General features: G+C 47.1%; 1 protein-coding gene across 1 annotated transcript in view; it reads right to left on the bottom strand.

The window, feature by feature from the left end:
- LOC147724771 (prostate stem cell antigen-like) overlaps nt 1-2,903 on the bottom strand; it is a 71,404-nt gene extending 68,501 nt beyond the window's left edge. Inside the window, exon 1 of the mRNA XM_086967063.1 lies at nt 2,810-2,903. Within this exon, the coding sequence (XP_086823189.1) occupies nt 2,810-2,861 (52 nt within the window). The 5' untranslated portion in view covers nt 2,862-2,903. The remainder of the gene's footprint in view (nt 1-2,809) is intronic.
- Between the last annotated feature and the right edge of the window lie 9,334 nt (nt 2,904-12,237).

Here is a 12,237-nt window from a genome sequence, read left to right as displayed (position 1 = left end):
TGTTCAGGGAGAGACTGCGTTATGTTCTGACTCCGCATCTTGATTACCCACGGGTTGAGAGAGAATGGGGTATGTATTGATCGGTTGTGATACAATAGTAGTGCTAGAAATCAGGTCCTGGGGGTGGTTATAACAATGAGGTTTTGTGTTTGCAGGGGAAGACAGACACGTGCTGTAGTTATATGTTCTCAGTAGAAGAGAGGTATCTCCTGAGTTATCGCAGGCTGCTTTCACGGTTCAGGTATAGAACTGTTATATACTGTCAGTATCTAGGAGTAGGAGGGCCTTCAATAGACCTGGTACCAATCATTGTTTATTTTGTTTTCACAGCTCTCCCTCCCAGCAGTCCCCTTCCTTTCCTTCCTGTTTTGCCCTCACCTGATCCTTCCCTAGCCCACGGCTATTACAGCAATCGGGGCTTCGATAGATCTGGAGGTGGCCTATTATAACCACACACTGATCCTGAGGACGGAGAGGATAACAGCTGAGCCATGAATACCTTACGGAAACTTGATGCATCCAGGACTGCACCATTGTACACACAGAGAGAGGGGGTTCCCTCTCGTTTATTCTCCTCCTATGTGACAAATGATGGGCAAAGGTTACAGCTAGCAGTCAATATCCATCTAATTACCATCAATGTTGCTCAGGACGTACAGCATTGTCAAACCAGAGTACTGTCAACACATCACAAGAATTGTTTTTTATGTTAACCCAAGGTTGTTCCGAGGGAATGTAAGGTGAAGTAGAAATGTTGGAGAGCCACGTAGGGACATTGTGTGTACTGCAAATATTTTTGGTCCTTTCTAAGACTTTAAATTGCACAAAAAGGGTTATTACTAAATTAACTGTACAGGCACAGTTGCTTTGTTTGACTTGTGATAAAGTGTCCCTCAAATTGTCACACTTAAAGCAATAAAATGCCACACTCAAGCACGTTCCAACCATGGAAATTTCATACATAAGCACATTCCAGCCATGGAAATGATACAAATAAGCACATTCCGGCCATGGGAATGATACACATAAGCACATTCCAGCCATGGGAATGATACACATAATCACATTCCAGCCATGGGAATGCCACTGGTAAGAACATTCCAGCCATGGAAATGATACACATAAGCACATTCCATCCATGGAAATGATACACATAAGCACATTCCAACCATGGAAATGATACACATAAGCACATTCCAGCCATGGGAATGCCACGGGTAAGAACATTCCAGCCATGGAAATGATGCACATAAGCAAATTCCATCCATGGAAATGATACACATAAGCACATTTCATCCATGGAAATGATACACATAAGCACATTCCTGCCATGGAGATGGCACACATAAGCACATTCTAGCCATGGAAATGATACACATAAGCACATTCCAGCCATGGAACTGCCACACATACGCACATTCTAGCCATGGAGATGGCACACAGAAGCACATTCTAGCCATGGGAATGTCACGCGTAAGCACATTCCAACCATGGGAATGCCGCACAAGCTCATTCCAACCTTGGAAATGTCACACATAAGCGGACTCCAACCATGGAAATGTCACACATAGTCAAACTGGAACCTTGGCAGCTATGGGGGTGTTCAATCATTGGGTGCTCAAAGGGAGTAAACAGTGTGATGTGGGTGTAAGGAGTGCAGGGGATGTCCTGTGATCTGCCTACAGCCAGAGGTGACGCCAGTTAAAAGGCATGTGCGCTCATGCGCGTGCACATCTCCAATCTGGAGTCTTGTCCCCAATTCTAAGTGCTGGGAAAGGTGCAGAATAACATTTTGTTCATTACAAAGCGGGCTACAGGCAATAGTTGCCTCCACCCCAATATCACTGGCCTTATAGACAAGCAAATGTGACATCTGTAAATACATTTTTGAACAAATACTGGGTGAGAACCCGCAACCCTCCGTTTGAGATGTGTGCCCATCCCTGAGTGGTTTAAAAAAGGCCAATGTCTAACGCGCTCACAGATGCACCGCCTGCAAACGCATTGCTTGGAGGAGGAATCCCTTCGCCTTGGTGAAAGAGTGTTTAAATATGGCTAAACCAACACCTAAGTTACCCACATTAATGGTAAAAAGTATTACTGTATCATAATTCATTCCCTGTACGTCCTACAACTTGTTACAATGGTTTCAAGTGTTTCGTTTCCTGTGCAATAGATCTATGGTGCAATGCTCAAGAACACAGGTGCTGCTAATGTATCCAGTAGGAACCATTTGGAACTGGTCAGATGTAACTTCCAATAAGGGCAGAAATTCTTGCTCCACTCCCATGTTTCTTGTTTGATACTATAAGTACTGCGAGGATTTTATTACCACACATCAGGAAAAAAAAATCATATTTCATAAGGACATTTTCTAGTAAAATCGTCGATTCTTTTACATCATAAAAATGATCAACAATCAGATAGATGCAATGCTCAGGAGGCAGCCCACAAACACGGGGAAGAGCAATATATCACGCGCCTAACATTCTGTCTGTTTTACAGAAAATAAAGAATATCTTTCAGTCATTCGTAGCCCTGGCTCTGCCGCCACTGCCAGGGCAATTATAATATTCAGACTCGAGACAGGTGCCTTGGAACATATTCCATCAACGCGCCTCAGATACTCCGACCCCCACGTTCTCCACGGACCTTAAAACACTCGGTAGTGCCTAAAGGTGACAGATGGGCGCTGCAATAAATACTGAAAATACATGGAGTGACATTTTATCCACAAAAGAGGGCACAAAAGAACGTATATATGCACCATTGTGAGAACTGCCTCTGTGTGGCGAAGGGGGAGACTTACCGAGACCAAAAGACAGGGCAGCAGCCACGAGTGCGACACAAAACGCCTTCATGGTTGCTCAGGTGCCGGAGTCTGCCTTGTTCCTTCTGCGGACCTTTATATATAGACTCGGTGTTGATGGCAAGCTCCAATGTGTACAGTAATTATGTGTAACTAAGGGGCAGCTGGGACGGTGGAGAGTAGTCGGACTGGAGCAACAGGTTTATTGGGTCTGACCTGGAGCCGAGCGGCTTATTCGGCTGCTTTCGTTCCACTGCAGAACTTTGACCTTTGGCCTTAGACTTGGTGGTTCTTAGGGGGGTAAGGCAGTCCTTTGCAGGCGAGGGCGGGGAGCACCCCATCCTTTAGGGGTCCCTTATGCAGTTCAAGGCCTATGTACATCCAGGGGCGTGCATTCAACAAAATGCCAGGGGTAGTGGAAGGGACAGCACATACCCTCTGACCTTCATGACCTGACAGGTAGTGACATCATATGAACATTGGCCCTCATTTTTCTCAAGGGAGAACTGACATCACAATTGAAGTTCCATAATTGCATAATTAGCATAACAACATAGCACAGACAGAGGTCGATTTTAGATACCAGGGGCTTCATTTATGAAAAGTGACGCATCCTTGCGCAAACGCAAGGATGCGTCACTTTTCCGTACGACACGCTGCGTCAGAAACTTGCGGCGCGGATGCGTCATATCTACGGAATGACGCACCATGCCGCAAGCGGAGGCGCAAGGCGGGGAAAAGTGACGCAGACGCGGCCGTCCTGACGTAGCGAAAAGACACGCAAGTGCGGGAAAAATGCCGTAAGTCGCATTTGCGGAACGACGCAAGTGTACGCATCGCTGCGTCACTATTACGTTGCGTCAGAATCCGGAAAAACGCCAAAAACACGCGCATCTATCACCTAATTCTCCCGCAAATGGAAAAAATTGCCACCATGGAGCCTGAAGGACAGAGCAGCAGCCAAGGAAACCTTCCACATGGCAGCCAGGATGCCCAGCCTGCAACACAGGGAGAAACTCTTGGAAAGAGGAAGCGCAAAACAAATTTCAGTGCTGAGGAGAACGATACACTGATAAGTGAGGTAACAGACCACCAGCACCAGCTGTTTGCTAGTTCCAAATTGCCACTATCCAAAAAAGAGGCTATTTGGCAGGACATATTGACCAAGGTGAACAGTGTGGGCCAATCTAGGCGGACAGTCATTGACCTAAAAAAACGGTGGAATGATATCAAGCGCCGCACTAAAGAAAAAATGGCCAAAAACCGGAAAGACTCTGGGCTTACAGGAGGAGGCAGCCCATCACAACAAGAAGAGCTGGATGACCTTGAGGAGCGGGTTGCAGCGGTCATCCCAGAGGAGTTGGTTGTTGGAATCCCAGGGCAGGACAGTGCACTGCATGAGGAACTGGAAGAGACACAGGAAGACACACAGGGTAAGTCCCTACAAGGGGAAATGTGCAAATAAGGTAATGTTGTGCTGTGCATAAAGTAAGGTGGCTGGTGGAAAGAGAAACCATGCAATGTCATGAACTGTGAAGGGTCTACAAAAAGTATTGTACCAGGGACATGCACATGTTACATTTGGGAAACAGCTACCCCTGTGTAAGTAAACATATATGTCCAAAGTGAAGTCCCAGCCCACTGCTGCACCTGACAAGTGCCACACGCAGGTGCAAAGATATAACTACCCTCCTGAAAATAAAATCACACAACATCCTGCAACAGACCGAGTTTCACACTTGTATGACTTGGACTGCTACCACTGTGCTGGCAGGATGTTATTTTGTTCATGTAGTGGTGCCACAATGTGCCACACCCACAATAATAGGCCACAGACAGCCATGTAACATAGTACAACATATCATGTCATTGCATCATTCCCACATTAAAGTGTCAGAAAGCGCACTTCCAGGGCGGTTGCTAAGGGTATACCCAGAAACATCTATGTCCAATTGACAATGTACAATAGGAACGTCAAAATGTAACTATCATGCTGCGCAACAAAGATATGCATACACAGGGTCTGTGTAAGGCATGCACAACCTGAATTAAAACTTAATCTCCCCTCCATGATAAAACCAACATATCTCTTTTGCATTCAAGTGGACACATAGAAAGGTGAAAAGTCTTTTCATGACTGCATCATGCACGAATGTGTCCCTTCCATGCACACAAACACTGATCCCCTGCACAGCTGGACCCCCTGCAACATGGTGCAAGTCTGCCTGGGTTGGCGCATGCCAAGCATTGTGTACCTGTGTTGTTGTGAAGGACAGGTGTGCTGCTGAGTATGGCCATGGGCCTGGTCACGATAATGTAGTTGTCGTAGTACATGGTCAACCATGGCACATTAGTGTGCCTGCTCATTCTGAGTGTACCAGTGTATGGGTTAACAATGCCTCTTTGATGATTGTCGTGCTGCCACATGCAGGTGACACAGAAGTTGTCAGTGACAGTGATGGTGATTTTTGTAGCAGAGTTATGTCCTGGCAGGTGAGGTGGCATACAGGGTTGAAGGTGAGGAGGTACCTGACATTGTATTATTGCAGTGTTCAAGAGGAATAAACCTTTGTTCACAGTGTGTACCTGAGCCAGTCAAATGCAAACAGCGTACAGTATGGTAGCCGCTGTGTCATGCGATGACCATTTCAATGTATGCTGCACAATGTCAACTATGCAATGCATGTGTTCAAAAATAATATATTGAAATTCTACTTCTTTGTGACCCCAATTATGTTGTGATATAAGTACTACATGTGGTAATGTGTGTCACTATGTTAAAAAAAAATATTGACAAATGTTAAAGAGTAATAAAAATGTTGTGCATTTATGTGTCAAACAATAACAATTGGTTGTGTCATGGGGGACATATGTCTGAACTATTATTTGGATAGGTGTACATCATGAGAAATATGGGGTAACATCACAGATTATGAACTAATGCTGTGCACATAATTTTTGGCTATGAAAAATGGTGTGTGCAGCACTCACTAATCTGACTCCATTGTGTGTGTTGTGGTTGTTCATAAAGGTATTTAATGCTTCAGGTCTGGGTGTGTGGTGACAAGGAAACTCAATCCATGTACTCACTGAACTTTAACCAGTGTATTTAAAGTCTCCGCTGTGAAACACCTACTCTACAGTTGCAACATGCCTAGTATGAACAATGAATGAAATGGAATGTCATGACACGGCATGTTTTGGTATAATGTATGTGCCTTTTTGTACAAGAGTGTCACACCTGTTGTCCATGGGGGCACAGTGTCAAACATTGGCAATTGTGGAGGGAGAGCTGTGAGTTAACAAATGCAGGACAGAACAATCAATGTCTCATGGTTGCAGGGATGTGTGTGTGAGTGTGTGCAGCAAAACATATAGAGGCCCATTCACAGAATGAACTCAAGACTCTATTCTAATCTTACTACTATATTGTAATTCACAGAATGCAGTTACTACTTTTTCACATTCACAGAATGAACTTAATACTTTTGGTATTCACAGAAGTAACGATTTTGCCTAAAGTGTCTCTGAAGACAGACTTAAGATAGAGTAAAGGCAAAATCCTAACTCCTGTGAATACCAAAAGTACTAAGTCCATTATGTGAATGCCCAAAGTAGTAAGTGTATTCTATCAACACCAAAAATGTATCAAGTTAGCTATTGAGTTTCAAGTTTGTTTTGTAAATCTGGAACACATTGAGGGAAGTCACGCCTCAAAGATGTGTCCCAGTTCTCTGCAGCCTATGCAACCCTGCCTTTGTGTCACGTTAAAGGAATCAGCCAGCCAGGCTCACTACTCTGAGTCAATCACAATGCTGTGAAGTGCTGGTGTTACTTGTAATAGTAAGTGGGACAATACATGCTGGAATGTTGGCCATGTTTGCCATGGAGGCTGAAATGCAGCCTGTATACCAAACATGGAAGTGGGTATTACTGCTCTGGTCATCATGGGTGGTACCTGAGTCATCTTGCCAATATGCACATGAGCCACATCATCTAAGATGCCCCCTACCCACCCTCCCATGCCATGATGACACATAGCATTATCACATCAGTCACTCATCCCTTGGGTCTCCATAATAAGTCATTTCAGTTCTCTCATCTGAGCCCACATTCCACATATGGTCTATGAACTACCACTAAGGCCACCACCCCTGAGTTCATGTGTTCGGTCATCACTGAATATTGTAAGTCACAATTAGCCTACTCAATGTCAGCTGCTGTGCAAGCCCACAGCAGACGGATGTACATGGTGTGCTGAAGCCACGCCTATGGGAAGTCTGAATGTGCCCATCTGGGTCTCAAATGCAATCATTTGCAGCAGCAACTGATATACAGTCATTCACTGATGCAGCTCAGCCAGCCTCCATGCACTCATACATGGAAAACATTTGAGAATGACAACAGGCCTTTCCAAACATGACCCACAGACATTGCACATGCCTACACTGCTGACAAACCTCTAACACCACCTGGTCTCAAACACAGCCTACACCAGCGTTACTGCAAGTGAAAGTCACACCTGGATACACAACTGTGCATACCACACCTCCACCCTCTGCAAGCCTAACAAACAGTACTACAGGGACACGGCATGGTAGAGCACTGATCTCTAAGAAGCAAGAGGCACCAGCAGATACCTTGGTAAGAACTGTATAAACACCAAGACACCTGAAATGTAAAACACATACATGGACCCAATGAGGGAGAACCACAAATAAACAATCCTACATAATGGAAAGTCCTGCCAACTAGTCACGGTCCTGCATTTATACAACAACCTATGCTGCAAAGCCACAGACATCACCCTGGCACTACAGACCTGTGATAAGTGTCCAACAAAGTTCACCATAAACAACAACAATTTCACTACAATAACTTTCCCGTACACATGAGATGCCACAGGCAGCACCACCCACACCTCTCACAACACAACAGCCATAATACCATACCCACAGGGACACCAGTCACAGCTCAATGCACACCCTCAAACATGAGATACAGCCACCTGTGGGATCACTACAGCCCTGTCCTCATTATATCAACAACAGCACCAAGATCACCATATTCACAGCCACAGGTGACATCTCCACCCTCCGGGACCAGGAGCTGTGAGTGTGCTCCAACACAGACTAACAGCACACAGATTTGCTACACTACATGATGCAGGATTCTAAGGAACATTGCTTAACTGGGTCACTCACCCCAGCAAGAGGTTCAAGGATCAGACTGACAACCTTCGCCTTCAAATGCACGTTATTCCAATGCTGAATGCAAGAGGGACCATCTATGTGTCTGACCCCTGTCAACATCAACAGGGCTGCCTCAGCACCATTACTAACCAAATACAGCCTCAACATTGTATCCATTGCTGATGACAGACTACTCATACTCTCTCACACCTAAGACTACACCAACTAAACACATGAAAAACAGTGAGGAATGCAGTACGTCCCAGTCTGCATCAACCACAGCTGCATGTAATCAAAATCAGAGAATACAGAATTCTGTGTCCTTGGAACAACTCCTTCAGCATGTGAAAACACATGTTTCATCTACCACTCTGATGGGAAGGGGCTGCCACTAACGCTCAAAGAGATACGTCTTGATGAGTCCTCTGAATGGGAGTAGGTCCTGGGTGTGCCGTAGATGGCCTGGGAGTGCAAGGTCTTGGCGGTGAGGTAGGACAGGGAACTGCTGCTGGAGGTTGGTCATACGATGCGGTGGACAGCGGTGAGGGGGAGGCTGGTGGAGTGGACGTGGCGTGTGGGGGTGTAGAAGCTGAGTCTGCTGCACATGTAGGGTGGTCCGGCCTAATGGAGTGCATTGTGTGTCTGGGTGTGGAGCTTCAAGCTGATCCACTTGCTGATGGGGAACCAGTGTAGGTCTCACATTTGGGGGATGATGTTGCTGCGGTGGGGGACGTTGACAATCAATGAGCCGTAAGTGCATTGGATGTGTTGCAGTAGTAGCAGTGCTTAATTTGTAAAATATTAAGTGCAGGTGCCAAACTTTTTGTAGGAGGCCACACCCACTTTCCCAGCTCCACCCACTTCTTATACTGGCTCCACCCACCTGCTATATTGGCTCCACATCCATCCTCAACTGGTACCTCTGAAGACATGCGAGGCAGACAGGCATGCATCCGAACAGAAGGAGGCAGTGGAAGGGACAGTAGATATATTACTTGGCCATTCACAAGGGATATAAGTTAAATAGCCCTGGCCCTGTCAAGTAAGTGCCAATGCTTAGCACCGGAAACCAACTGCACAAATTAAGCACTGTTCAAAAATGCCAAAATGCCTGAAGTCTTTCTTTTTTCTCTAAGTATACAGCTTGCACTCTCCATAATGCACTGACCTGTGATCTCTTAATTCATAATGCAGTCATGTTATTCACACCCTCCCCTTTCCCTGCTAGGATCTCTGATACAGGTGCAAGTCAGTGCAAGCACTATATAAAAATATCCAAAGGCAATTCAATTAATAATAATGACCACTAGCAGGGCTGCAACCTCCTTTACCCAGTAAAGCATCGGCTGCCTGGTGTTTATTGTTGTTGGTGTTGCTTGGTCAATCAATCAATCAATCAATGACATTTATAAAGCGCACTACATACCCGTAGGGTCTCAAGGCGCTGGGGGTGGGGGGGGGGGGGTGCCGCTACTGCTCGAACAGCCAGGTCTTCAGCTTCTTCCTGAAGGAGAGGTGGTCTTGGGTCAGGCGCAGGTCGGTCGGGAGGGAGTTCCAGGTCTTGGCGGCCAGGTAGGAGAAGGACCTTCCTCCTGTAGTCGCTCTTCGGATGCGGGGGACGGCGGCGAGGGCGTGGTTGGCTGATCGGAGGTGGCGTTTGGGAGCCTAGAAGTTGATTCGGCTGTTGAGGTAGCTCGGGCCTTGGTCGTGTAGGGCTTTGTGTGCGTGGGTGAGGAGGCGGAAGGTGATTCTTTTGTTGACGGGGAGCCAGTGAAGGTCTCTCAGGTGTCCGGAGATGTGGCTGGTTCGTGGGATGTCGAGGATGAGTCTGGCTGAGGCGTTCTGGATCCGCTGGAGTCTCTTCTGGAGCTTGGCGGTGGTACCGGCGTAGAGGGCGTTGCCGTAGTCCAGTCGGCTAGTGACGAGGGCCTGGGTGACGGTCTTCCTGGTCTCGTGGGGATCCACCAGAAGATCTTCCGTAGCATGCGTAGGATGTTGAAGCACGCCGAGGAAACGTTGTTGACTTGCCTGGTCATGGAGAGGGAGAAGTCCAGGATGAAGCCCAGGTTGCGTGCATGGTCTGTCGGTTTGGGTGCGGTGCCCAGGGCGGGAGGCCACCAGGAGTCGTCCCAGGCGGAGGGTGAGGGGCCCAGGATGAGGACCTCTGTCTTGTCCGAGTTCAGTTTTTAGAAAAAGCTCACTGGAACACCGGGTTATGTGTATATTTCTAGAAATCTATCACATATTGTTAATACATAGATTGAAATACCAGAATAGTGGATTTATAAAACTTCTTTTTAATTATTTTTTTCTCACAAATGTTATTTAACTTTTTATCACTTTTTTTTAAATTCACCATATATACAACTTTTTACAATAATTTATACAAGTTACTAAACATATATAAATTTCTAATCACCAAAAATTCTATTCCCTGTACTAAAGCTTGAATCAACAATTGATTATTAATGTCGAATACAAAACTAGATCCAGATCCAACGCGTTTCGGCGAGTTGCCTTCATCAGGAGTTCTGTATTTTCAATTGTTGGAATGATACTTGGGTATCTACTGGGGGTGTATTCGCAGTATATGTATACGTGAAAACTGTGGGTATCCGAAGAGGGAATCTTGGACAAGAGTAAATTCTTGTGAGTGGGCTCAAAATGTAGCAGGTCTGATGGCTTAAAGGTGCATCACGTTATAAAACAGAAGATATTCTATCGTCCCATATTGGATAATTCTGCTAGGGTGAAGTGACAGCTGTAGCGTGGTCTCAATAGCTGCAGATCTGTTATCTCAAAAGTATGGCACGTTCAAGCAAATAGATATGTGACATTCTCTTGATATGCGGTTCTGGTGGGCTGCCAAAATTTCTATGTTTTGTACTTCAGATTTCCCAGCTCAGACGGACGGCATGGTGAGTTTGTGTGGCGCAGGGAGAGTCACTTTAAAAGACGAGGTCTCTGGGTGTCCTTTTTAATTAACTGTAGGGATGAGGCTGAACCAATGATAGACGATTATTCTATGCGAGTGGGCAAGGATGGAACCCTTGAAACTGACGCCGTAACGTGAATCCGTCTGGCTCGTACTGAGTTCAGTTTCAGGCGGCTGGTCGTCATCCACTCGGCTACCTCTTTCATCCCTTCGTGCAGGTTGGCTCTGGCGGCGGCGGGGTCGTTGGTCAGGGAGAGGATCAGCTGGGTGTCGTCGGCGTAGGAGATTATGTTGAGGTTGTGTTGGCGTGCGATGGCCGCGAGGGGGCTCATGTAGATGTTGAAGAGGGTGGGGCTCAGAGAGGATCCTTGAGGGACGCCACAGATGACTTCGGTGGCTTCTGACTTGTACGGTGGTAGGCGGACTCTCTGTGTTCTTCCGTCGAGGAAGGAGATGACCCATTCCAGCGCCTTGTCCAGGATTCCGACGTTGCTGAGGCGCTGTACTAGGGTGCGGTGGCAGACAGTGTCGAATGCCGCGGAGAGGTCTAGGAGGATGAGGGCCGCTGTTTCTCCGTTGTCCATCAGGGCTCGGATGTCATCGGTGGCGGCGATGAGGGCGGTCTCGGTGCTGTGATTGGCTCGGAAGCCGGACTGTGAGGGGTCGAGGGATCCATTCGACTCGAGGAAGGCGGCCATCTGCTTGTTGACGGTCTTCTCGATGACTTTGGCTGGAAACGGGAGGAGCGAGATGGGGCGGTAATTCTTGAGTTCGGTGGGGTCCGCTGTGGGTTTCTTGAGTAGAGCGCTGAGTTCGGCGTGCTTCCAGCTCTCAGGGAAGGTGGCGGTGTCGAAGGATGTGTTGATGATGTCTCGCAGGTGGGGTGCGATGACAGCGCCAGCCTTGTTGAAGACGTGGTGAGGGCAGGGGTCGGTCGGTGATCCGGAGTGGATGGAGTTCATTGTGCGGATGGTGTCTTCGGTGCTGATCGGGGTCCAGGCGTGGAGGGTGGTGGTGGGGGGTGGTTGTTCGGTCTTGGTGTGCGTTGGTTGGTTATTGAAGCTGTTGTGTATGTCCGCGATCTTGTTGTGGAAGTATGAAGCGAGGGAGTTGCAGAGGTCTTGCGATGGGGTGATGTCGTTGTTTCCTGCGCTGGGGCTGGATAGCTCTTTCACGATGTTGAAGAGTTCCTTGCAGTTGTGTTCGTTGTTGTCCAGCCGGTCCTTGAATGCAGTTTTCTTGGCGGCGCGGATCAGCTGGTGGTGCTTCCGGGTGGCCAGCTTGAAGGTGGTCCTGTTGTC

The sequence above is a fragment of the Lissotriton vulgaris genome, chromosome 4_1, assembly GCF_964263255.1.
Source record: "Lissotriton vulgaris chromosome 4_1, aLisVul1.2, whole genome shotgun sequence".
Lineage (NCBI taxonomy): Eukaryota > Metazoa > Chordata > Amphibia > Caudata > Salamandridae > Lissotriton > Lissotriton vulgaris.
This window is presented reverse-complemented; position numbering and strand designations above follow the sequence as displayed.